Source organism: Mus caroli, unplaced genomic scaffold (assembly GCF_978045245.1).
Source record: "Mus caroli unplaced genomic scaffold, Mus_caroli_1 scaffold_7, whole genome shotgun sequence".
Lineage (NCBI taxonomy): Eukaryota > Metazoa > Chordata > Mammalia > Rodentia > Muridae > Mus > Mus caroli.
Genome location: NW_028227262.1, coordinates 3,016,127 through 3,043,957, shown reverse-complemented (window position 1 = coordinate 3,043,957; position 27,831 = coordinate 3,016,127). Strand labels below are relative to the sequence as shown.

At 40.8% G+C, this 27,831-nt stretch overlaps 2 protein-coding genes across 3 annotated transcripts in view; one reads left to right on the top strand and one right to left on the bottom strand.

Annotated features, from left to right (window-relative positions):
* Positions 1–9: 9 nt before the first annotated feature.
* On the top strand, positions 10–21,680 carry Fgfr1op2 (FGFR1 oncogene partner 2). Of its 2 annotated transcripts, XM_021164376.3 has the most exons (7): positions 11–301; positions 8,146–8,282; positions 11,189–11,306; positions 12,263–12,405; positions 15,202–15,315; positions 17,705–17,818; positions 19,798–21,680. In XM_021164376.3, the coding sequence occupies exons 2-7, from the start codon at positions 8,148–8,150 to the stop codon at positions 19,933–19,935; spliced, it is 762 nt and encodes a 253-aa protein (XP_021020035.1). In that variant the 5' UTR covers positions 11–301; positions 8,146–8,147; the 3' UTR covers positions 19,936–21,680. The 2 variants fall into 2 exon arrangements, with proteins under 2 accessions (XP_085695903.1, XP_021020035.1); XM_085839777.1 differs by lacking the exon at positions 15,202–15,315 and having other exon boundaries at positions 10–301.
* Positions 21,681–26,615: 4,935 nt separating this feature from the next.
* Positions 26,616–27,831, bottom strand: part of Tm7sf3 (transmembrane 7 superfamily member 3) — a 29,254-nt gene continuing 28,038 nt past the window's right edge. The window contains exon 12 of the mRNA XM_021165447.2: positions 26,616–27,160. Coding sequence (XP_021021106.1) covers positions 26,898–27,160 — 263 coding nt within the window. The 3' untranslated portion in view covers positions 26,616–26,897. The remainder of the gene's footprint in view (positions 27,161–27,831) is intronic.

The window sequence follows — 27,831 nt, the reverse complement described above, 5'->3', positions numbered from 1 at the left end:
GGGAAGTCTCGCGAGGCTTGTCGCTCCGCGGCTGCGGGTCGCGGAGGTTCTGGTCCGCCCGGGATGGGGCCGAGACGAGTGGGTTGCCGGTCCGTCCCGCCGCTGTGTGAGCAGGGCTGTGCGTCCGCTTGCTGAGCAGGCGCAGCGAGGGCGCGGAGACCACTCCGTGGGCACTCCACCTCGCGGGTGGTCGTCGCCCCAGGGGGACTGAAGCGCAGTGGAATAACTAACACGCGTGGGCGAGCCTCTGAGCCGGGCTCCCTCTCTCCGTGCTCTCCCTGAGGTCCTGCTGGGAACTGAGGTACGGAAAGTTCCCTGAAAACCCTGGGCCTGCACGCCGCGGGACACCCCTTCCGGGTTTCCCTTCCTGCCACTCGGGAGCTCCGTGGGCGGTGGCCTGAGGGACTTGTCACTGTTGAGTTTACCTCAGCACACTTGACCGCGTTTGCGCCTGGGACTTAGCCACGGTCCTGAGGGAGCTGCTGGGATCGTTTGAGTCCCTCAGCGGCCTTCCAAATTCGGTTCCAAGTTGAAAAACTGGTTTTCTCCAGACAGATGTTTCAGAAGCTCCAAGTATGTGCATTCCACCATTTTCAAGAACAGTGCAGTTCTCTGCTTTCAGAGTGATGTGTGTGGACAGGATGCTTATTGGTGTGTGTGGTCTGCACGCATTCTTTCTTAATGCCATTCTAAGGTTTTCTTTGAAAGACACATGCTTTTTATATTGCTACCAGCATCTGTGTCTGCTCCTCAAAAGTGAGGACTCTCTTTTCTTCCCGTCCTCCTTTCCAGACACGGACCTCAGAACTGCCTACGGTTCTGTATTCCACTCACACTGCACCAGGTTTTTTGCTTCTTTCACTGTGGCTGTTACAGTTGCCCTTCCTCCACCCCAAACCGGTGTCCTCAGCTTTCCATACTTACTATGACATGCTTTCGCCTGAAACTTTTTCAAGTTCTAATTTAAGCATATCGATTCATCAGGGCTTTTTACCATCCTATCTCAAATCATATTTTACCTTTTCAGTGTCATCTTATTGCCACCCCTAGATCCTTTCTAAACACCACTGTGCCATGTGAGTCCATATAGTCTGCTAGAATGCTTGCTTTTCCTTATGTCTTATCATCAAAACCCAATTCATAGATTATTCTTTTTAGACTCCCTCGGGTGACATTGACAGTACAATGAACTCGGATAGCTCTTGACATAGTTTTGCAGTATTCATTAGGATGTATTATTTGTTCAATTACCTGTCTCTCCTGCCAGCTTGAACTTGAGTCTGGAATCATGTCTTATTCATATTTAAAATAAATGCTATCTCAGTGTTGGCACAGAGCAAGCTATATATATATACATACATACATACATACACACACACATACATACATACACGCACATATATATATTTATTTATTTATAATGTCATTCTAAAGAATTTGATATAAAAATTCTGTCTCTTAGAAGTCAGAATATTAGAACCTAAAGGAACTTTTTTATTTTAGGGTAAAGGCCCTTACTTACCTGCTTTGAAAATGAACAGCCATGTACTCCTAACACTTATGTAATTGTACTTTTGTTGTTAGTGATTGGAGATTGTATATAAAATCAAAAGCACATGCATGCACACACCCTATGCATTCAAATGACTCTATGTTAGTATCATGTTTGACAACTAGGATTTTATGTGATGCAAATGTTTTTGATAGTGCTCAGCATAAGAAAAATTTTACCGACTCTTGGCCATATGTTAGAAATAACTGGTTTGGGTTAGGTTAGTTCTTTTTTGGATTGTTAATTTGAACACACACACACACACAGCATAGCCACAATTTTAGGGAGCATATAAATTGGTCTTCATTCAATGTGCTCTTTCTCTCAAATTGTATTCCTTTCAACTTTAAGATCAGCCAGGCGGTGGTGGCACATGCCTTTAATCCCTGCACTTGTGAGACAGAGGCAGGTAGATTTCTGGGTTCGAGGCCAGCCTGGTCTACAGAGTGAGTTCCAGGACAGCCAGGGCTACACAGAGAAACCCTGTCTCGAAAAACAAAAACAAAACAAAACACAAACAAAAAAAGAACTGCTTTTCTTCATCAAGCTCCAAGTACATTAATTTTCAAGAAGAGTAGAAACTTTCTGTACTTTCAAATAGTGTATATGTCTGCACAAGATACTCATTTTTATGTGTTCTTTATATACATTCTTTATGTTTGTTTATGGGTTGTTGTTGTTGGAATCTGTACACAGTCCTGACTGTCCTAGAACTCACTTGATAGACCAGGCTGGCCTTAAGTTCACAGATAATCAATCACCTGGCTCTGCCTCCCTAGTGCTGAGAGTAAAAGTATGTACCACCATATTTGACTATATACATTCTTGATCTCTTAAAGTATTTCTCTGAATGACTTGAAACACATTTTTATTTTGCTATTTTCATGTGCCAGTTAATATATTACCTTTGTATTTACTAACACTAGAGGTACCCACCCGAGCAGTAACAATTTAAACTCCTGACATTTAAAAATACATCTGTCATATGTCACCATTTTTTTTAATCTCCAGAAATTCGGTAATTAGTAGATTTTGTTTATGAAAGGAACAAGAGTTACTTGAATTTTTTCGGATTTTTCCTTAACTAAAGCTAAAAAGTAACCAGCTGGCAGTTGCTGCTGTGGGTGGGTGGTGGTTTCTCTAAGGAGCAGCAGAACGTTCTGGACCATCTGTAAGAGTCTGACTGCAGATGTCTTAGTGGTCGAGTGGGTGAAAATGTGGCTAAAGCAGGAAGCAAAAGAAGAAAGGAAACTTGTTTCTTAAAGGTGTACCTTTGTAATTTGAGCCTACTTGTTTAAAATAATTTAAGTGTATTATGGCTAGTTAAGACAAGCACTGAGAAAATAAGCAAATACATTGAAAATATTCCTTTTTTTTTTTTTTTTTTTTTTTTTTTTTTGGTTTGGTTTTTCGAGACAGGGTTTTTCTGTATAGCCCTGGCTGTCCTGGAACTCACTTTGTAGACCAGGCTGGCCTCGAACTCAGAAATCCGCCTGCCTCTGCCTCCCGAGTGCTGGGATTAAAGGCGTGTGCCACCACGCCCGGCTAAATATTCCTTTTTTAAATTGGAGTCATTTTTCTAGTGTGTAACAGAATGTGTTAAACAGTATCTCTCCCACTTTATTTACTGGTCAAAAGGGAAGAGAAGCATCTTTCAAGAAGGATGGCAAAACAGATTCATATTATAAAACATTTTAAGCTTTTCTGAGGTTTACAAACAGGAAATGAGTATATAGATTTTCAGAAGCTGTGTCACTGTTTTTTTGAAATGTTAATTAGGTGTTGAGTTTTCTGTTTATAATTCCTTCTGTGTAGATGAGAGTTTTTAAATCTAAAACATAAAGTTGTAGTTTATTTAGTTTTTGTGCAGCCTAGAGAACATTTTTTTAAAAGCTCACCATAACTCACTGCTAGTTAAGACTAGTTAATTTTTATGTATACTTAAAACAATTGCTAAATTTTTATAGTTATGAAAATTATTTAAAAAGTTTGTTGTTTAAAATTGTTTATATACATTTCCATATGACTTAAAATAAAAAAAAATAAATCTTTTAGAAATTCCACTTTGTAGAATCAGGGAATTTGTTCTTTCTATGAGACAGTTTTTACGTAGGAAGAAGCAAATAAGGTCCTTGGATCCAGCTTGGCTGAAGAGTTCCAGTCCTTGCACGAGCTGGCTGTCATTCAGCTACTTTATTTGGAATTTTTGAGTATATTTTTTTCAATGGAAAAAAGGAGTTAACACTTGTTCTTTGTCTAAATGGCAAAATAAGGTGGTGTTCTTCAGGTCCAGAGAGCTACCATTTTGAATTAACTAAAATTATTGGGTCTGCACTTTCCACCAACCCTCACAGCCTGAGTTTGATCCCAAGCTCACGTGTTGGGTGGAGAGAGCCTGTTCCAGTTGTCCTCCACACATGTGCCATGGCAACCCAACTAGAATAGAAAAGTAAATATATTATTATTATTACCTAGCAGTTTGAGTATGGTTGTGATGGATATTATCACTGTTGTAGTTGTTTCTTTAATGATAGTAAACATCTTTCTATGTGCTTTTTATTTTATTTATTTGCCATTTATCTTTTAGGATAAATATTAAAGCCTTCTGGCCATTTTTAAAAATTAGACTTATTTTTGCTCCTCTGATATTTTTTTTCCTAAACAAGTACTTCATCAGATGTGGATTAGGAATGGCTCCCCCCAGCAAGTGTGTCTTCTCCCACTGTCTTAACTGTCTGACAGTCTGTTTATTATCTTGATGAAACCTTGTTTATCAGTAGTTTATAGAGTTCTTATGTTTCATGCTTTTGGTATCATGCCTAAAAAAGATCTTTAATATCTTCAGATTATAGAGTTTTCTTTACCATCTCCAGACTATAGAGATTTTCTTTACCATCTCCAGATTATAAGGATTTCCTTTGCATTTTTTTTCTTAAAACATTACCATTTCTCATTTTATACTCATTTGTGTTCCATTTTAAGAAAAACTTTATAAATAGAATTGTATTGAGATTAGTTTCCAGCATATACATGTCTAGTTCTTCCAGTGCCACTTGTTGAAAAGATGCTAACCTTTCTCACAAAAAAAAAAAAAAAATGGGTATGTGGATATGTGTATGGGTGTGTGGTGTGTACATTTGGCCTTGAAGGCTGGAAGAGGGCTTTATTTTGCAGCTGGGGTTGGTGACATTTGTGGGTTCCCTGCCAAGGGTCTTGGTGTCTAAACACTAGTCCTCACAGTTGAGCACAGCACTGTTAACCACTAAGCCATGGTCTAGTCCTGAGACCCTCTGATTTGCCTTTTTACCTTTTTTTTTAAACTTTGTATAGCCCAAGATGGCCTTGAACTCACTATGTGGTAGTTCATGCTAACCCCAAACTTGGAGTGATCCTCCTGTCTTAGCCTTCTCAGTGCTTGAGTTACAGGAGTATGAGCACCACATTCCTTTTGCACATTCAGAAATAAATCAGTCAGTCTTCTGTGGCCTGTGATTCTGATTTCCTTGCTTTCTGTAGTAATTGCAAAATCAGCTTGTCAGTTTCTAGCTGCATTAGATTAATGACTGAAAACCTGTTGTCTTTATGAGTCTTTAAACCCTTGAGCATTGTTGGCATATTTTTTAGCTATTTTAGTTGGTTCTTATACCTCTACCTCCCTTCCAACCCCACAACACTAGGTAGAAGAGAAGAAAGGTTAAAGGGGGCATAGACCTCTTTAGACTACTTCTGCTGATTAAAGGCATCCAGTTGTTAGGGGCAAGTGCAATCCTCATCAGAATATCCAGCAAACACAATAGCAGCAGCAAGAGGAACATCCGCTGCCACAGACCCTCTTGGGGCTTTCCCATTTATACCCTCTCCAGAGTCCCCAGAATTAAATTATCTGCTGCTGGCAAAAATCACAGCCCTGCTAAGTGCATAGGGCAAATCATCATCACCTTCTGTGAGACAGACAGCCTCTTATCCACACCTCACATAGCGTAACTGGGTGTTGGTTTAAACTGGAAGCCAAATTCTCACTGCAGAGCACAGTCCTTTCTCCACATATTTTATGTATGTGAACCTTTTGCCTGTATGTATGTATGTATGTATGTATGTGCTCCAAGTACATGCTTGCTGTCTGCAGAGTTCATGGGATTGTGTCAAATCCCCTGGAATTAGTGTTAGGGAGCTACCCATAGGTGCTCAGAAGCAAACCTAGGTCTTTTGCAGGAACAGCAGTGTTCTTAACTGTGAGCCACATCTCAAGCCCTTGATGTGTTTTAGAATCTGTCACTGAAGCTCTCTGGGTATGGAGCTTTTTTTTGTAAGATATTTTTAACTCAGTTTCTTTCCTAGTTAAACTTGTCAGAAAATAGCTGTGGGCTTGTGGTTATGTAACTCCAGTGACTATAATAGTTATAGGACTATTACTAGTTATTTATTTCTTCTTGTATGACTTTATGTCACTTGTGGGTTTTGAGGAATTAATCTGTTTAATCTCAATTTCTTTTTTTTTTTTTAAAGATTTATTTATTTATTATATGTAAGTACACTGTAGCTGTCTTCAGACACTCCAGAAGAGGGTGCCAGATCTCGTTACGGATGGTTGTGAGCCACCATGTGGTTGCTGGGAGTTGAACTCTGGACCTTCGGAAGAGCAGTCGGGTGCTCTTACCCACTGAGCCATCTCACCAGCCCCCTAATCTCAATTTCTTAATTCATGTATATGAGATGTGTTATTCTGTTCACTTGTGTTTAAAGTGTATTATGGCTCTGCAGTGATTTCCTTGCTCTTTAAGCGAGTGAGAGTTGAGACAGACTGTGTAACCCACACTAGACTCCTTCTCTTGATCCACCTGCTGCAAACTCTTGGGTAGTGGGATTGCAATTATGGGTCACCACCCCCATCTCTTCATTTGTTCTTGGTTTGGTTACTTAAATCTCTCTCAATACCTCTCTCTACATGCCCCACTCCCCATCTCCATACATACACATACATCACCCTCTTTGTTTTATGGGTCTTTTTAAAGAACCGGCTTTTAGTTTTACTGAGTTTAATTCTTTATCTTCTATTAACTTTGGGTTTATTCTGCTCTTTTTCTGGTTTCTCAAGGTTAGGGCCTATATAATTGATTTCAGATCTTAGATTCTAATAGGAATATTTTATGTTATGCTATAAATTTATCTTAAAGAACCATTTTATTGAATTCATTTCTGGGATTTCTCTTTAGTTCTTTTTCGTGTTTTTTACTCATGTCTTGCTCTGTAATTGTAATTTCATTCAATATTGTAATTTTTTTTAAATCTATTGAGCTGTCTGACCTTAAGTTTTACATATGTGTGTGTGTCTTTCTGTCTGTCTGTTTGTCTGTGTGGGTATGCACGCATGCATTGGGGTGTGCTGAAGCCAGGTAGAGTATTGAATCCCTGGACCTGAGGTTATAGACAGTTCTGAGCCACCTGGTGTGGGTGCTGGGACTTAAACTGCAGTCCTCTGCAGGAGCAGCAAGCATGATTGCCCCTGAACCATGACTCCAGCCCCTAGCTGAGCATCTTAAGAATTATTCTCTTAAATTGTTTCTTTATTTGTTTGCTTGTCTATTTGTTTATTTGAAATGGGGTCTCACTATATTCACTGTCCTGTAACTCACCATGTAGACCAGGCTGGACTTGAACTCACAGAGATCTGCCCAGCTTTGCTGAATTCTTTATCCAGCATTTCACCTATTTGTCATTTTTGGAATCTGTTACAGAAGGAATCTCTTGTTTTTTCAGATTTCTGTTTTGCTTTGGAGGCTATCATGGCCTGTCAGTCAGCCTCCTGTGAGGCCACCATGTGGGTTTCAGTTTATGCTTCCCAGCAGCATTGTTGCTGGGCTTGTGGCCTGGATCCCCACACCATAGATTGCTGGAACTCTTGTTCACCCACCTTGCAGAGGAAAGACTTGCCCTGCCTGAGCCATGGCACCTTTGCAGCAGATGTCTGTCCTACTGTTGTGTCCCTGCTGCTACTGCAGCCCAGGCCTGGGCTCTTCAAGACTCCTCTTGCTCTTGCTGATATTTAGGGGTTGCCTTTGGTGACTCCTTCAAAGTGCAGCTGAACACCTGCTGTTTCTGGTCCATGCGCTTGAGAAAAGAAGTGAATATTAGGTTCAGCCATCTCAAAATCCCTTTAGTGTCTGTTAAAACATAGTGAAAGTTGCCTGTAGTGGCTAATGATATTCTCTGTGGAAACTTCCCACCCCAAGGAAAGATTCAAGAATTGGGATCTTAATGTCACTTTACATAAGAAGCAAAAACTCCTCCAAGAGGGGGTTGAGACTTTGACATAGATAGCAAAGCACACGGGCGCCCCGACACACACACACACACACACACACACACAGGGGCAGGGGAGGGTGCAGGAAGAGGGGACAGACAAAGGAGAGTTCTTACAGTAAGATTTGCATTTAAGCTTATGGTATCCTACCAGGTAGTATAGGATATTCCTAACTGCTTTTCCTCACTAAATAATGAAGTCTCAGAAAGTGAAGCTTAAGAAGGAAATCTATGATGATATGATATGTTAACTTTAAGTCCTGATTTTAATTTATTTATTGGTTCTCCTTTAGAAATGAGCTGCACCATTGAGAAGGCACTTGCTGACGCTAAAGCCCTTGTTGAAAGGTTGAGAGATCATGATGATGCAGCAGAGTCTCTCATCGAGCAGACCACTGCCCTCAGCAAGCGAGTGGAAGCGATGAAGCAGGTCTGACTTTCCCTTGCGGACTTTACTTACCAAAGTTTTATTAATACTTGGCTAAGTAATACATAAATTATAAATATCTCAGTTAGTGTTCTGTTGCTGTGAAGTTTAATGCATTATCATGGCAAGTAGCTTGGCGGCATACAGGCAGACATGCTGGAGTAGGTGCCGAGAGTTCCTCATCTGAATCCACAGGGCAACAGGGAGACTCTGGGAATGGGCTTTTTTGAAATGCCAAAGGCCACCTCTTTGAGTGACACACTTCCTCTAACAAAGCCACACCTCCTAATCCTTTCAAATAGTGCCACTTGCTGGTGACCTAGTGTTCAACTCCTTAAGCCAGTGGGAACTATTTTCATTCAGTCACTACAATAAACTACTACTTAAGCAAATAATTTCTAATTAATTAAAATTTTCAAGTAGCCTCACTTATATGTTTGTTTCATTTTGGACTAGGGTATTATGTTTTAGTGACATGTATTTTGGTAGGTATATTGGCTAGTTTTGTGTGTCAACTTAACACAAGTTAGAGTCATCAGAGAGGACAGAGCCTCAGTTAAGAAAATGCCTCTATGAGATTCGGCTGTAAGGCATTTTGTCAGTTAGTGATGGGGGTGGGAGGCAGCCTGTTGTTTGTGGTGCTATCCCTGGGTTCCATAAGATTAGGAGGCTTAGCAAACCATAGGAAACAAGCCAGTAAACAGCACCCCTCCATGGCCTCTGCATCAGCTCCTGCCTCCAGGTTCCTGCCCTGTGAAGTTCTTGTCCTGACTTCCTTTGATGATGAACATAGTTATGGAAGTATAAACCAGATAAACCCTTTCCTCCCCAACTTGCTTCTTGGTCGTGGTGTTTTGTCACAGCAGTAGAAACCCTAAGACATATATGTATTTTAAAACCTATAAATTTCATCCCTCTTTTGACTAAAATGCACATTTGATTAAGTAATAAGTGAAATTGTTAAGTCTAAATACATTTCTTAAGGACCAGATAACACATTTCACTAATGTTGGCATGCATTGGACATTTTGCTGTGTTATATGTCAAGATGTTTATAATTTTCCTTATAAAAGTGCTTGGATATTATCGAGCAACCAAATAGTTTTTGGAAATAATGCAAGAAAATACCTATTTTTTCACCCTATGTAGTTATTTCAAGTTAATTTTTTTCTAGCATGTTTTAAATCTATTATTTACAGAAAGAAATTAAGTAGGTTTTGCTTCTTAGTAATAGAATGTGGGTGAATCTTCCAGTAGACAATCAAATTCAGCTACTGTGTAAGCCATCCCTTCATAAAGATTTCCAGCTTTAAAAAAAGCAGCCCTAGCTGGGCGGTGGTGACACATGCCTTTAGTCTCAGCACTTGGGAGGAAGGCAGATCTCTGAGTTATCCAGTTTGGGCTACAGAGAAAGTTCCATGACAACCAGGGGTACAAAGAGGAAAACTGTTTTTCTCTGTCTCTTTTAAAAAAAAAAAAAAAAGGAAAGGAAGGAAGAAGGGAAAAAAGCAAGCAAGCAGCCCTGAACTAAGGCTCTTTAAAAGTCACCAGAAATAGTGTAGCAAGGTCACTTACTCTACTTTGCATCTATGTCTCCCTAAAACCATATGCTCCCTGACCATCCAGCCTGACTCCTGCACTCCAGTAAGCATAGACCTGGTATGATATGTTTTTAAAGATTTATTTATTTATTGTATATGAGTACACTATTGCTGTCTTGCTGTCTTCAGACACACCAGAAGAGGGAATCGGATCTCATTACAGATGGTTGTGAGCCACCATGTGGTTGCTGGGACTTGAACTCAGGACCACTGGAAGAGCAGCCACTGTTCTTAACCTTTGAGCCATCTCTCTAGCAGCCAAAGGAGTTTGACTCCTGAAGTTAGGAACGAGGAGTGTGTTAGTTAGGGTTTTAGTGCTGTGAAGAGACACTATGACCACTGCAACCTTTTTAAAGGAAAACATTTAATTGGGGCTGGCTTACACTTGAAAGGTTTAGTCCATTATCATCATGGCAAGCATGCAGGCAGACGTGGTGTAGAGGAGCTGAGAATTCTACATCTTGATCCACAGGCAGCAGGAAGAGAACAGGCTTGACCCTCTGAGACCTTAAGACTAACCCCTAGTCATGCACCTACTCCAAGGCCCGCCTCCTACAGCACTGCTCCCTGTGAGCCTGCGGGGCCGTTCTCTTTTAAACACCAGTTACGATGAATTTCTTGATACCTATTCAGTAAGAATGCCTCAAGAAAAATGAATTCTAAAGTTGCATTCCCACTTAAAAAAAAAAAATCAAAATCCAGACAGGTATGGTGGTACATGCCTCTATCCCAGCACTTAAGAGGCAGAAGTAGGTGGATCTCTTTGAGTTTGAGGCCTGCCTGGTCTACATAGTGACTTCGAGGACAGCCAAAGCTACATAATAAGCAGTCTTTGACCATTCCCCAAGAAAAATCTGCTTCCTCCATTTTGTATACATCCATCAGTCTTTCTGGCTTCCTGCCCTCAACCTTGGAAACCACTGAGCTTCTCTCCCAGTGGATGGCCTGCTCTAGACACTGCATGTGAGTACGATGTGAGATACCTGCCTTTTGTGATTGGTCTCTTACCATGTTTAAAAATTCATCTGGGTTGTAATATGTATCTACTCATTGTCCCATAATATTCCACTGCAAGGGGACTCAGTGTATCCTGTTTCTCCTTTCTTCCGTGGCTAGATCCTTGGACTCTTCTCTTTTTTTCTTATTATGAGTAAGAGCATTGTGAACATTTTCTCTTCCTTAGGAATAGAATGTTGGGTCATATAATGCCTGTTTAATACTAGGAGGTTCTGCTCGTTTATACTCATATTTCAGATAAAAATTTGCAAGTAATGCCTTCCTCTATTTGTTCTTTAACCTTTTCGTTAGTATCAGGAAGAAATCCAAGAACTTAATGAAGTAGCAAGACATCGGCCACGATCCACACTAGTTATGGGAATCCAGCAAGAAAACAGACAAATCAGAGAATTACAACAAGAGAACAAAGGCAAGATAAATGTCACTAAAGAGAACTTTAATCTTTCATCATGATATTGGTTTGGGACTAATTCGTATACTCATAAGTGGGAGAGGGGCTGGAGAGATGGCTCAGTAGTTATGAGCACTTGCAGCGGACTCAGGTTCATTTCCCAGCACCCACATCAGGCAGAGCTTATAGTCTCTATAACTGCCCTCCAGAGGACCTGCCAATCTTCTGGTTTGTCTGCTGTTACTTTTTTTTACATTTAACCTCATTTTCTGGTCTGTATCCCTAGATATACTTATTGCTGCTTTATCCAGTCCTCTGTGTGAATGTTTGCCCAGCTTGGCATCATCTTAGATGCCTCTCTTCGACATCCCGTTTGCACTGTTTTTGTCACCTGTAAAGGAACTCCACTCCATCCTCTACCGTCCCAGCCAGGGTACTCATGATCCCTGCCATCCTGTCTCTCTCTCCTCCAACACACACATTAGACTGAGCTTTCCAGAATAAGTATTTTATTTTCTTGAACAAGGCCCTTCAGTCAGTTCCTGGTCTGTCCTCCAGACATACATTCTGCCATTGCAAACCAGTTCTTAAGACATCCTTCACTGCCACACCCCTTGTGTAGGTTTTTCATTCCTTCAGTCTTCAATCAACATAAGAGCTCAAGTTCATCGCAACACTCCACTTCTGTGGAACTTTCCCCAGTCTGAAGTTATTTCTAAGAAATGAGTTTTAAATGAACCCTTTGAAAAGCTGAGAGAGGGCTCAGCAGATCAGGGCACTTGCCACCAAGCCTGACAGCCTGAGTTCTATCCCTGGAACCCATGGGGTCAAAGGTAAAGGTCAATTGCAGGTTGTCTTCTGTGCATGTACCATGGTAGACCTATAAGATGCCAGTGTTTCAGTAAATATTATATGGAAGAGCATAGTTTACATAATCTTAGCTCATCTGAATAAAAGCACATTGTTCTTGATAGAACTGCGGACATCCCTGGAAGAGCACCAGTCTGCCCTGGAACTGATAATGAGCAAGTACCGAGAGCAGATGTTCAGACTGCTCATGGCCAGCAAGAAAGATGACCCAGGTATAATAATGAAGTTAAAAGAGCAACACTCAAAGGTAATCCTTTCTACGAAATTGACTTGGAATGAAAATGGCGTGGGGGAGGCATTGGTTAACCTACATTCAGATTTTAAACAATGAAAATCTAGTAATAATTGTTTCAATGCATATAAAATACCTCACATTTTTAATTATTTTCAGTCATCATTCCCTCCCCCCCCGCCCCATATCTTGTTGCATACTGTTTTTTTACTTGGCTTATTCTTCTAACTCCCTTTGCTCCTTAGTAACAGGGTCTCACTATATAGCCTGTGGTTGTCCAGGAACTCACTCTGTAGACCAGGCTAGCCTTCAGAGATCCACCTGCCTCTGCCTCCTGATTGGTTTCTTTAGTAACTTTAAGATGGGGCGCACACGTGTGTGCGTGTGCGTGTGCGTGTGTGTGTGTGGTATGTGTTTACAGAAAACATTTTAAAAATAAAAGATTCTCTGCTTCTAAGTAATTTTTTTCTAGTAAGTTTGTGCAATGCTACATGTTAGACAGATAGACACTGAAATGCTTTTAAGGTCAGGCAGCTGCTGGGTGTAGATTGCTTTCTTGAAGAGTCTAGTCTGGATAAGGCCAACTCATTTTCAGGAAACACTGGGGTTAGGGAAGGAATTGAACCAATACTATGTATAGTTGATACCATTTTAGAAGATAATATTCATTACAGAGCATTTCAGTGTATCCTAAGCCTGGTGACACTCACCCCTTTAACTCCAGTACTAGTGAGATAGAGGCAAAAAGGTCAGGATTTAGGTATAGCCTGGACTACATGAGATGGTTAGAGCTGAGGTGGTTAGGGTGAGCATTCTTTTTTGTTGTTGTTGTTGTTTTGTTTGGTTGGGTTTTTTTTTTTGTTTTTTTTTTCGAGACAGGATTTCTCTGTATAGCCCTGACTGTCCTGGAACTCACTTTGTAGACCAGGCTGGCCTCAAACTCAGAAATCCACCTGCCTCTGCCTCCCAAGTGCTGGGATTAAAGGCATGTGCCACCACCGCCCGGCTAGGGTGAGCATTCTTGCAGTCAGTTTACTTAGGGTCACTTGGGGGTCAGTTGTCAAGACAAGCAGGATAACTGTTGCTGTTTACATTAAACTGAATTTTAACTGCCAGTGTGAAATAAAAATACTAAACTAGATTGGATAACGATAAAGTAACCTACTTACAACTAATATTATTTAAGAAATAGTGGTAGTTATGTTTTATATATATATATATTTCTCAATTATTGATACATATTCTTGAATTTTTTAAATATTTTTTTCCATGATGATGTCTAGATTTTTAAATTATTCCATCAAAATTAAGTAATTATTAGTATTCTTTGGTTGACAGATCTACATATTAAGAATTAACAGCTACCTCTTGTGTTAGTAGGAAAATAAAGAATTAAAATTGGATTTAATATTATCTAGTTGTAATATTCATGCCCTAACAAAATGGAAGTTCTTGGGTATTAACTGGTCTTCTGAATGTAAAGTCTATATTGTTAATGATAATATTCGTTACAGAGCATTTCAGTGTATACGTAAGTCTGGTAGCACTCACCCCTTTAACCCCAGTACTTGTGAGATAGAGGCAAAAAGGTCAAGATTTAAGGATAGCCTGGACTACATGAGATGCTATCTTAACTCTACCCTCCTACAAAGAAATAAGTAAATGCGTAACTAAGAGGATTTTTTTTAAGTATAAAGAATTGAAATGCAGTTTTAATTTTCAAAGGCCCTCATGTTCTACAATTCTAAAAATGAAATTTTGAAAGAAGAGTAAACACTATGGTGGGCAGGAGCTAGGGGTGTAGAGTAAAATCCAGCAGATCGTTAGTCCCATGTAGTAGCCACTGTGGCAGCATCTGTTTTCTAAAGCACATGAGGAGATGGGGCAAGCTCCATGGTAGAGCATGTGCTGAGCATGCCTGAGGCTCTGGGTTGAATTCCCATACCAAAAATAAAACCCACTGGTGTACCATTCATCTATGCTCTCCTGTCATTTAAAAGTTAAACACTTCCTAAGTAGCCACTAAGGCTTCCATTCTTATTATGTAGATTGAGGTCATCTGAGTGCTGATCATTGCCTTCCGTAAAGTGACTGTTCAGTTATTTGCTATTAATTCTAACTAATGCATACTAATGTTTGTGGTTTTGATTTTTCCCAAAAAGGAGACACTCTGGCTCAGTAAATTAAACATTGATTAGTACCCTGTATTTAGTTGTTAGTAGGCAAGAACAAGGTAAATGAAGGAATTCATTATATTACTGTTAAGCTTACAGTGTAATGGAAGATAGAGGGAAAAAAGTAACTATGATATAAGGTAGTATGATAAAAATTAGTAGTTATTATAGTAGAAGGAGCAAAGTCTAAAAGGCAAATTATTTAATCTAGCCTTGAATTAACTACAGGAGTGGGGGATGCAAAAGCAGAGAAATGAGACAAAGGCACAAAGGTGCAGGATTCTAGAATTGTTTAGGCACCAGTGGTCTAATATGCCTAAACACAAACAGTTCTGGAGCACGCTTGGGGGAACAGACGAATGTAGCTGCACTTTGGAGCATGAGTCCCACTTGAAGCTACAGTAATATAATTTTACACTCACCTAGAGCTTTTTGAGTCCATATTTAAAAATCACTAGAAAACATAACTTAGTTTCGTCCAAATACATATTTTTACATTATTTTTTAACAGATGCCTTTTTGGAAATCTTAAAAAAGCAAACATTCCACAGTTGGCTAACACGCATGAACTAACACTCACTCAGTTTATTATGACGGATAAAATCCGTATTAACACTATAATGACTCTGTACTACAGATTGACATGGTACATCGTAACAGCTGCGAAGGATTCTTCCTGGATGCATCTCGGCACATCCTTGAAGCACCTCAGCACGGACTGGAGAGGAGGCACTTGGAGGCAAATCAGAATGTACACTAAATCAAACAGCCAACTTTGGGGATGGACGGAAGTGGGGTCCATTTAAAAACTTGTTTTACTTTGACTTGCCCTTCAGATTAGATCAGCAAATAAATGGAATCAATGAAAGAACGGTGTGCTTTTCATGGCCATGCTGCTGAGTCTAAGACGCTTCAGTTTGTCCCAAGTTCTCTGTGTTTCATGCACAGGATATAAGTAATTATACATATACATACATAAAATTTACATACATAAAACTATAAATAATGTCTTTGTGTGTATGTGTATATATGTATATGTATATATGTGTGTGTATATACATACACACAGTGTGACAGAAACTTTCGAGATGTTTACCTACCATCTTTTTTTTGCTCTTGCTAGACGCTGCTGAAGTTTTTGTTATAAAACTGTGTATTTCTAAATGTTTTCTTACTCAGAAGGCAGAGGCAGGGAGGTCATTGTGAGTCTGAGGCCAGATTGGTCTACATAGTGCGTTCCAGGCTAGCCAGAGTTATGCAGTAAGACCCTGTCTAAAAAAAGAAAACTGTATTTTCTTTATAATAACTTTAAGCCTATTAGAATAAAAGGGCTGGTCCATCAAACTTGAAACTTTTAATTTAGATCTTTAATTATTTGCAGTCCTTTTGTTTGATTTCACAAATAGGAAAGCCTTTTGTGCAGACATAGCTGTACATAGTGATGCTCTCTGCTTGTGTCTTAAGTTTTGTTGCTGCAGAGTAGGAATAAACAGACATAGAAGTGAGCAGTGTGTCAAGACAGCTCTGTTGGTGCCTGAGCTTCAGAGCGTATAGCTCTTGCTTTGTGTCCCTTAAAAGCAGTGGGACCCTCACAGTTAGTAAGTCATTCACGGGGCCTCTAATTCATGCAAAGTATGCTTTGTTTCTTCCGGATGGTCTTGTTAAAACAGACTGTACTAAAAAATCAACACCACTCTTCATTTTAAAGGCAAGAAATTATTGGCTTCCTATGTTCCTTTTAAGCCTATGCTAGTGCCACAGTTGTGACTACATTATAAACTGAGAAAGCCATTGGTATTCAAAATTTCTTACCGTCATTCAGCTATTCAGTTTTCTGTACTGTGTCCTCTGTAACAGGCATCTTAGTGACCTTGCAGTATGGCAGACAATGGTAACTCCTTGCTTTGGTAACAGCTTTGCTACCACAGGCTAATCCAGGGCTGTCCAGTAGACCATAGAGGGTATCTGTGTATCATGTGGAAGGTACTTATCCACATATCACCATTGACCACTTAAAAGTGTTGTACAAGTGAGAGACAGGATTACTAATTTTTAACGTACTTAGTTTTTATTTTAATTGCACTGTACTAGACAAAACAGATTAATTCTTTATTGTGTCTTCTGAGTGCTATGTTACAAAGATTTCTCCATTAAGACAAAGGTATAACCTCCACTAAGGGTGTAGCCCTGGATTCATTCTCCAGAACCAAAAACATGCAAGATTATTAAATGGGGCTGGGGCGTAGCTCAGTGATAGGATGCTCTTGCAGTTTAATAGTTATGTGGGTTCTTTAAGGTCTTGATCAAATCCTTCCTATAACCATCCAACTATCTAAAAGACTTGATGTTCATTTGGGAATTTTTTTTCATTGACTCTTCGTTTTTTTGTATTAACAAGGTGATTATTCTCGGGCCTCTGTTCAATTTTTAAACCCCTTTGTCTCCTTTACTGAACAAAGCTCATAAGGTTAGGGGAGGTATATTGAGAGGAACTGCACTTTTGTTGCCTGGCTTACTGCTTGACACATCATAGATATGTAAAAAGCAAGGAATGAGATTGAAAGAAATTGTAAAACTGATAAATATGGGTATCTAATATAATGAAATTAATTCTATTTTCATCAAGTGGGAAAAAAATGCCAGTTTGTGTTTTAATACTCCATAGCACTTTGTTCATTTTACGTAATAATTCTTACACAACAAACACTAGATAAGTAACAGACGGATGTAAACAATATTCTTCTTACTCTCAAGGAGGATTGGTTGAGTTGAATCAGCTTATATGCATTAATACTACAGAGGAGACTGAGTCACACAGGCTTCAGGGAAGAAGAAATAGCATGTGTGCCAACAGTTTTTAATCTTTCCCCTTTTACCACAGTACATGTAGATGTGAAAAAGAAATCTTCCTGGTCATGATAAATGTGAATAAGTATTTTGCTCTGGGGTTGAGTTATATTGTGATGCATATCCTTAATACTAATCTTGACACCTGATGTCCACCAGTGTGTTATGATTCATGTTAAGAGGCCACACAAGGACATCACACTTGTGTTAGGTGGCAGTGTGGTTCTATCAAAAGAGACAACTCAAACCTAGTAAAGTCTTCCTCTCATCTCCACGTCCACCCTTTCTTCCAGGAGTTGCAAGCACATGTTGACCAAATCACCGAGATGGCAGCAGTAATGAGAAAAGCTATTGAAATTGACGAGCAGCAGGGTTGCAAGGAACAGGAGCGGATATTTCAACTTGAAGTGAGTTTTAAACTTTAAATTAAATATGAGTTGAAAGTATCACTGAAAACATTCAACCAGAGAACATTCCCAGTCTTAACACCCACACTCTTTAAGTTGGTTGTAATGATTCCTGAATCTGAATGCTGGTAACAGCCAGTGGAATAGACCACTGGGTAGTAATGTCAGAGTCTGGGGTCTGCAGGGATGCATAAGTATACCAGTAGCTGACAAAGTTGACTGTTAAAATAGGCATAGTGGCACTTACCTTTAATCCCAGCATGTGAGAGAGAGAAGCAGGTGGATTTCTGAGTTCAAGGCCAGCCTGGTCCACAGAGCGAGTTCCCGGACAGTCAGAGCTGCACAGAGAAACCCTGTCTTGAAAAGAAAAGGTTGAGTTTTGATTCTGCATTGTGTTCATATATATCTGAGTTTTTAAAATTATGAAATTGAAGAAGTATATGTATATGAATTCATTCACATATATATGAATTTCTTCAATTTCATAATTTTAAAAATTCAGTTCTTTGTGCTAGAGATCATAATGATATAAAAAAAATTATAATGCACAAATAATACCAGGTGTGGTGCTCCTTTAATTGTAGCACTTGGGAAGGAGAGGCAGGAGGATCAGGAAGGTTAGCCTCAGCTCTCCAGCGGGTGGACAGCTGGACTGTGAAGCAGGAGGACCTGACTCTGGATCTAACACCATTGTAAACGTCAGGTACAATGGCTAGCTGGGACAATAAGTTCCGGGTTCAACAAGAAACCCCATCTCAGCCGGGCGTGGTGGTGCACGCCTTTAATCCCAGCACTTGGGAGGCAGAGGCAGGAGGATTTCTGAGTTCGAGGCCAGCCACTACAGAGTGAGTTCCAAGACAGCCAGGGCTACACAGAGAAACCCTGTCTCAAAAAACCAAAAAAAAAAGAAACCCTATCTCAAAAAAGAAAGTAGATTGCAACAGAGGAAGACTCCTGGCTTCAGCTTTTTGTCTTCAAATGTACATAAACACATAGAACAGATACACCCAGAAAATAAAATTTAAATCAATTTGTTTGGAATCACGATCAGGAAATTTCTTATGGATGGCCATAAAACCTATCTGTCTTGGAGCAGATAGTACTCTCCCATTATATAATACGGGTAGGTCGGCTTTCTCAGCAAAGGACCAGAAAGCATTTTGGACTTTGCAAACTAGTCAGTTTATATCTGCTCAGCTTCGTTGTGGTAATGCAAAAGGAGAAGTCAGAACTATGCTCAGAAACAACCCTTGGGCCAGACCATTGAGACTTGGAAAGTAAGCCCACAACTGCTGTAGAGAATAGGTTATAAAATGACAAAATTGCTTACAATATTAAATAACCATTTACATTTCTTTCTGAAAAATAATTACCTCAGCTGGTCTTGACTGAACTTAAATTTTGCTGGGGAAACATACCTACTAACTTCTATTGAGTGATGAAATCTACGTCAAAGTCTTATTCATATAAACGTATCCCTAGCGTGAGTGTTGATGGGTGTTTTATATACACATATATCACCTCCAGTCTGTGTGCAGAACAAGCTGACTTCTGCCTAGTCCCCTGCTGCATCTGCACCCCTAGGGCTTCCAGCCGTGAGGAGGCTGAGTACTGATGCTGCATCTTAACACCATTTGAAATCTGCCTTTGTCTAGCCCTGGCTGGCCTAGAACCCTTATGCAAACTAGAAAGCCCTCAAATTCACAGAGATCCCCCTGCCTTTGCCTAACAACTGCTGGGATTAAAGGCAGGTGTCACCACACCAGGCTTTGAAATCTGTTTAGATTGAGGTTGTGACTGCCTGTAACTCATAGTATATCTATCCATTTATGTGTTATAGAGTGCTTTCTGTGCCACACTTCATAAAATTAACTTTTAAAATATGTATCCCTCTTGGAGCTGTCTTAAGGGAGTCAGCCAAATCAGCAGTTTCTGTTTCTGCATGTTTCTCATCTTGGGTTTTCCTTGTTTTCTTACAGCAAGAAAATAAAGGCTTGAGAGAGATCCTTCAGATAACTCGAGAATCCTTTTTGAACCTTCGGAAGGATGATGCATCAGAGAGTACATCTCTATCTGCCTTAGTGACTAACAGTGACCTGAGTCTGAGGAAGAGCTGAGTGGCTTTCTGTGTGGTCACTAGAATGGGCCCAGAAGTGAGTGGATGTGTGAACATAAAACCCAACTTCAGTCAGCCTTTTCCCTCTGGTATGTACAGGGACACTGGCAGAGAGACAGCAGCAGAAAGTATAACCAGTGGTCATAAACCAGATCCCAATCACAGTCAGAAAGGAGAAGCTGAGCCACAGTGAACAGCGAGTCTTCAAGGTCCTGCTGAGCACTGCAGTTTCAGAAGTGCTGTTGGCTTCTTAGATGCTACATAGATCACCCTGAATACTCCTAATAAATGTTGGAAAGCCTAAATTATCACAATTTTTAAAGTAAGGTTGGTGTGGTTTTCTGAATGGAAGACTTTGTTCTAAGTCTTACCTTCCTGTTCAGTGTCAGAGTTGGCATAGCTTGTGTACATAAAGCTGCTGCGTTGGTGCTCACCTGCCCATTTGCTCGGCCCTCATCAAAGGCAGTTCATGCTTAAAGGCTATAGGAATATGTCACTTGCATCACAAACAGAAGGAACATACTTACACCTAATTCCCATAACTCTTAGCTAGCAGTTATTCATGACTTGCTTAAGTGTATGCATCTCAGGAAGGAAAGACAAAGAATATACTTTCTAAGAAAGGCAGCCATAGATAGACACATTTAGTAGGTTAAACTACTTTGAAAGATTATGTTTTGGTTCTCTGTTAACAATGAACCTGATTCTTCCTCCTCTTTTCATGATGTTTAAGGATACAAGACAGTTCACCAATAGACAAGAGTTGACAATTTAATGTAATGAGATAGGTATGGTCATTTCCAGTTAATTTGGAATTCCTTTATTGTTATTTAAGAAATTACTCTTCATACACTTACAAAGTAGATACAGGTTCCAAAAATCAAAGTTCTGAGTCTAAGCCCCATCTAGTTCTTGTAACCTGTGAGGTTTCCTACAACCTGTGACTCAGAAACTGGCAGTGAAGTGTGGACACGAAGGGATTGTGCTTTGCACTTCAAAAAAAAAAGCTTAAGGCCACAGGATACAGAAGTGTGCTTTCATACCAACTGCAACCTAAACTTTTCTGCAGTGATAAGAATAAAAGATTGTGAGATATGGCTAAAAATACACTATACTTGTATCTGAAGTCCATACTGAAATTAGCACAGACAGAAAGTTAGACTTTTCAATATATCATTTGTTAAGTACATATTACTTTGCAGTGTAATTTTATGTGTAATTTCATGTATTGGCAAAATTAAAAGGACTTTTCACTTGAGAACCTTTCATTCTGAAGTTTGAGGTGAGTGGGGTCATAGGTCAACTAGGAAAGGGCCAGTACCCCAGATGTTAAACCGTTCTCATGCAGAGGCCTTAATATTTTATATATAAGTGATTTATTTTTAAGATTTTTCTATTGTTTTTTGGAAAGTAACCCTTAATTTAATGGTACTTTCTTTCATGTAGTTTTGTCCCAGGCCAGAATTTTAAAAAGAAAGGCGGCACAGTTGAGATGAGTCAGATCAATGTATTGAGCAGGTCTATTGTGAAATGTTATTTGAGAAGTAATTATTTTTATAAAAAATTATTTATCCTTTGTTTTCTCGGATATAATTTTAAGGTTGTGAATATTGAAAGACATTTGCTTTGTTTTTAGCAAGTTTTCCACCCCACCCCCACCCCCAAAATAAACAGCTTTAAGCTTACATATGAGAGTGTGCTGAAGAGGAGCCTATTTTGTCAATAAAGATGAGTGTTTAAAACTGGTCTGGTCTCAGGGTTAATTTAAAAACAAAGCTCACATTTCTTAAATATACTTTGTGTCTTTGCTGAGGGGATAGGTGGTGCTAGGGTTTAAACCCAGAACTTTATATACAAGAGCTCTTCTAAGCTGCATACTCAGCTCTTCGGCCTTTTTTTTTTTTTTTTGGTGGGAGGGGGAGGGGCTGTTTGTGCCAGTGCATTTGTGGGTATGTGGGAGTGTGTGTGTTTGTGCACATACATGCCTTATTCCTATATAGTGCTGTGACTCCCCTCAATTTTTCCAAGGTCTCACCCAGTCTATAACCCGCATAAAAAATTTTTTAATGCCCTGGGACTCTCAGACTTACAGCTCCTGCTTAGAGTTCTCATAACCTCCACACTAATCTGTGTGTAACTACCATAGAGACATTTCAGGCGGAAATTGCCCAAAGCCAAACTCTTCATCCCCAAACTTCTAAAGTGTCCCCATCCTTGCAGGGCACCTTAGACTTTAGTTTCTTTTATATCTTGCATTGCATTGAATTTGTTAGCAAGTCCTGCTGGCTGTTTATGCAGGAGCATACCTGCTAGCCCTAGTCCAAGCCACAGCAGAGTAGATAATAACATTCACCCTTAGGCTGGGCAGTGGTGGCACATATCTTTGATCCCAGCACTTGTGTGGCTGAAGCAGGTGGATCTCTGGGAGTTTGAGGCTAGCTTAGTAGATGTACTGGCTAATTTTGTGTCAACTTGACACAGCTGGAGTTATCACAGAGAAAGGAGCTTCAGTTGAGGAAATCCCTCCATGAGATCCAACTGTAAGGCATTTTCTCAATTAGTGATCAAAGGGGAAAGGCCCCTTGTGGGTGGGACCATCCCTGGGCTAGTAGTCTTGGGTTCTATAAGAGAGTAGGCTGAGCAAGCCAGGGGAGGCAAGCCAGTAAAGAACATCCCTCCATGGCCTCTGCATCAGCTCCTGCTCCCTGACCTGTTTGAGTTCCAGTCCTGACTTCCTTTGGTGATGAACAGCAGCATGGAAGTGTAAGCTGAATAAACCCTTTCCTCCCCAACTTGCTTCTTGGTCATCATGTTTGTGCAGGAATAGAAACCCTGACTAACAGTAGACAAAATGAGTTCTAGGACACCCAGGGCTAAACCATGTCTCAAAAAAAAAAAAAAAAAAAAAAACCTAAGAAATCATTGTCAGGACACTTGGTGTGGTAAAAAGCAACGGAAAAGCCAAAGGCCACATTAATAAAAGTGTTAAGTTACACACCTACAGGGCTTGGGAGGTGGCTCAGTTGGGACAGTGCTTGCTCTACAAGTATGAGGGCCTGCTCATGTATTCCTCAAACTAATACAAAAAGCACTGTGACAAAGCCTAGAATTAGGGCCTAAACAGTTCTCAGGATCCTGGGGAAATTCAGGTGGAGGTTGGCTTGGATCAGCAGGCTTGGCCACTTTGACTCCAGCATTCTGGTGACTAGGCTCCATTCATTTCTTCAACAAGCCCATGTGCTTAACCTGGTTTCCCCAGTGCTTGCTTTAAGCTGAGCCTCCTTTGCTTCCCATCTGTGTGGATACTCAAATTGAAGATTTAAAAAACAAAACAGTGCACTGTAGGCATTCCATATATGCCTCTTTATGTACTGTGAGTCTTGTTTAAATCTCTAGATATTTAATAGCTCTTATTCTTACCTGGAGAAGGCCCTTGAGCTAGAACCTGGTAGGGCCTTGCACAGTCTCCACCACGGAGCACATCCTCAGGCCAGGCCACATTCATCTTTACCCTTTATCTTTAAAGGAGAGTGAAGGTGTAACCACAAATAGAACTAGCCAGTCAGTCTCTTCCCACAACCTCATTCCCGACCCAGAACTTACTGTACATTTCCTCTGGGTCAGAAACCTGCCTAGTTATTTTTTAAGGTGTATGTACAAACAGCTGAAATTGTACAGGAATTGTTTAAATATAAATACTTGTCTGCATGTGGGACACATACCACAGTGCACACATGCTGTGGCACATGCTCTGGAGACCAGAAGATGATTCTGTGGCGACAGTCCTTTCCTTCCACCTTTATGAGCTGCAGGGACTGACTTCAGGTCTCCAGATTTCAGGTCAAGTGCCTTTACTCCCTGGGCCATTTGTGAACGAACCACATTTTCTTTATCCATTCCCCAGTTGAGGGACATCTAGGTTTCCAGTTTCTGGCTATTACAAATAAGGCTGCTATGAACATAGTTGAGCAAGTGTCCTTGGGGTATGGTGGAGCATCTTTTGGGGTATGTGCCCAAGAGCGGTATAGCTGGGTATAGCGGTCTTCTGGTAGAACTATTTCCAATTTTCTGAGAAACCACCAAACTGATTTCCAGAGTGGTTGTAAAAGTTTGCACTCCAGCCAGCAATGGAGGAGTGTTGCTCCACATCCTCGTCAGCATGGTCTGTCACTCGAGTTTTTGATCCTAGCCATTCTGATGAGTAAAAATTTCAGAGTCATTTTGATTTGCATTTCCCTGATGACTAAGGATGTTGAATGTTCCTCTAAGTGCTACTGAGCCATTCAAGGTTCCTCTGTTGAGAATTCTGTTTAGTTTTAGGGAAGATTAGATATTGGAGGTGGATGGAGGGAGGGAACTGAGTGGGTAAGGGGATGGGGGAAGCAACGGGGTGGGAGGGGGTAGGAATCAGGTGTAGGGAGAGCAAACAAGAGAACAGAAATTGGTAGTGAGCAGGGGCAGGGCATCTCCAGGACCTGCTAGAGAGTCTATTGGGTTAACTAGCTGAGAATCATAGTGGTGGGGGGATATGGAGCCTGAATTGGCTGCCTCCTATAGCCAGTCAGGACTACCAACAACCCACACACAAAACTTTAGCCCAAAACTTGTCCTGCCTACAAGATGTATACAAAGATGGAGCAGAGACTAAGGGAATGGCCCAACAATGACTGGCCCAACTTGAGACCCATCCCATGGGCAAGAACCAGTCCCTGACACTATTAATGATGCTCTGTTTATGCTTGCAGACAGGAGCCTAGCATAACTGTCCTCTGAGAGGTCCCACCCAGAAGCCAATGGAAAGAGATGCAGAGACCCACAGCCAAATATTAGATGGTTACATGAAGCACAGGGAGTCTTGTGGAAGTGTTGAGGGACTGAGGGGCTCAAAGGGGATAGGAACTCGACAGGAAGACCAACAGAGTCAACACACCTGGACTCTGGGGGCTCCCAGAGACTGATTCACCACCAAAAGAGCAAGCATGGGCTGGACCTAGGCCCTCCACGCAGATGTGCAGCTTGGTCTCCAACAAGTGGAGCAGAGTGGAGCGGGGAAGGCTTACCCTGACTCTATTGCCTGTCTGTGGATTCTATTCCCCCAACTGGGCTACCTTGTCTGGCCTCAATGAGATGCGCCTAGTCCTGCAATGACTTGATGTTCCAGGGTGGGGTGATAGCCAAAGGACCTCCTCCTCTGAGGAGAAGAATAGGGGGATGGGGGAAGGAGCTGTGGGAGGGGGATGGGAGGGAGGGGGGCTGATATTGGGATGTAAAGTCAATAAATAATGAAAAAAGAAAAAAAAATGAGTAAATACATTTAAATCTACATAAACCATAACATAATCACCCTGGATTCCCTTCACTTCCTGTTATCCTTAAGTGAAGTTTTTAAAACAACTGTATTTTCCAGATTAAATTTATATAAGTACATACAAGACTGGTATAAACTCCTGGAGACATCCTAATAAGGAGGACATTAAGCATTTTTTCAAAGTAGGTATTTATTACAAAAATTATACAAATGGTATTAAAAATTATGAAAATTTACAAATATTTTGTATTTCCCTCCAAGAAAGCATATTCTGCCTTTTTTAGCTCTGACTAGCAGTGTGTTCCGACAGTACAGAGAATAGTTCTCCAACAATCTGCACAACTAAAATACAAGCATGTGACAGAAGCCAGAAACCCTATAGCAATTAAAATATACATATATATATATATTGCTGAAGCTAGATAATAACAGAATAGGATTTTCAGAAATAAACCAAAAGGGGTTCATTTTATAATTTTTCATTATGTTTTAACTTCAGAACCTTTTTTCAAAGCCACAAATGAAGACTCCACCCACTCCCTGAAATGTCAAGGCTATAGTCATTGCTGTGAAGAGACTAAGAAGCACACCACTGACTGACACACCAGTGCACTGACACACCAGCGCACTGACACACCAGCGCACTGACACACCAGCGCACTGACACACCAGCGCACTGTAGGCCACACACATCAGGGAAGCCAGTTCTCAGCCCTACCGTTGAGAGGAGTCAAGAGCATGTCCTTCCTTACAGAACCCATGGTGGTGGCTAAGGGATCAATCCCTCTGAGCTTCAGAGCACAGGGGCTTTGATTATACAGAGCAATCATTAGCACAACTTCACAGGTGCTAGGAAGGTCTCATTGACTTCTCTCTGACAAAATACACCATCTAATGCAACCTAAGAAAGAAGGGTCAGCAGCCAACACTGCTCTAAATGGCCCCAACACAAAATGGGCTATAAATAACTTATTCATATAAAAGTTATATTATCTTTAATAAACTGAGCTATTTTAGATTACAGAAAAATTTAGTTATTTAATTTACCACTTAAAGCACTAACTGGCAAAACAACAGGAAATCTACATTGTTACATGTTAGGATAATTTGCCAGTTTTTAAAATAAATCGTTTGAATATTGAAAATAAATGAAAAGGGTTCCTGATTTTATTATAAGATGCAGCCAAATATAATCAGACTGCTTTTAAGGAAAAGTGGGTTACTTTTCCCTTAGTCTTGACATTCAAGGGCCCAAATCAAATCCCTAAACTTCTACACACAAAGCGAATAAATACCCACTGCCTGCCTCCCCCTCCACAGGTTCAGACTGAGTCATAACTGTCCAAGAAGCTACAAGAACAAAACACCAGGGCTTCAAGGAGACATTTTTATTTTTTGGTGTATTTTATAAAAGACATCAATCATCTATTTATAAACCAAAAGATAACTTCTCAAGACTGGAAAATGAGGAAAAACATCTACAGCCAACTTTTTGGAGACTTTTCTCACCATATCACTTAGAATCCTCTAACTCCACTGCTGTACATCCACAGGGGCGTCACCCTGTCACCCATCCTGGCTGACCCTGCATGGACCTGGGACAACTGGGCAGTCTAGACGAGAACTCCAGGGCAAGCACACTGACCCTCAGCCTTCTACAGAAGCAGCGGTGTCCTCTCTCCAGCCGGCTGTTCCTTCTGGAAGAGCTCTTTGATCCGAGCGACCCGACCATAAAGCCTCTCCCTCAGGGGAGGGATGTGATGGCTGGGGTCCAGAATGTTGGTCACTCTGCGTTCTCTCTCTTGCTTCCATACCTTGTAGGGATGGGGAGGGAAAGGCGGCTGTCCCCTTTCTCTTCGAATCTGAAGTGTAATTCCACTGACAGCCAGCATCCCCCACATGGCCAGGATGATGTAGTCTAAAGGAGAGAAGTATCCTTTGTACTCAGGGGATTCTGTGTTGTGGGTTGGTTTTGCTTTTCAGTATATGTTTCAAGATATAGCCCAGATTAGCCCTAAACTTATGGCAATCCTCCTGCCTTCTCCTCTTGAATACCAAGATTATAGACATGCACCATCAAGTCAACAATTTTTGTGTGGTGTGTGCAGATGCATGTGTGTGGAGGCCAGTGTGGGCGGCAGGTGTCTTCTCCTATTGCTCCTCTGTTGTTCTTCATCTTACTGTTTGGACAGGTGCCTATCCCATTGAACCTGACGAGCCAGAGCAGCTGGCCAGCAAGCCCTGCTAACTGTAGTTGGTTACTGGCCTCAAACTCAGAAATCCACCTGCCTCTGCCTCCCAAGTGCTGGGATTAAAGGCGTGCGCCACCACTCCCGGCTCACGCCCGGCTTTTTACAGAGGGATCTGAACCTGGGTCCTCACAACGCAGAGCAAGCACCTTACCCACTGAGCCACCCACCCCAGCCCCAACTTCTCTTTTTCTTTCTTTTTCCTTGTTCCTTTTCTCTCTTTCCTCCCTCACACCCTTTTATTCTTTTATTTTTTTTTAATTTTTCAAGATGGTGGTCTTAATTCCATAGTCAGTCCTGACCTGGAACTATGAGCCCTTGCTGGCCTCAAATCTGTGGC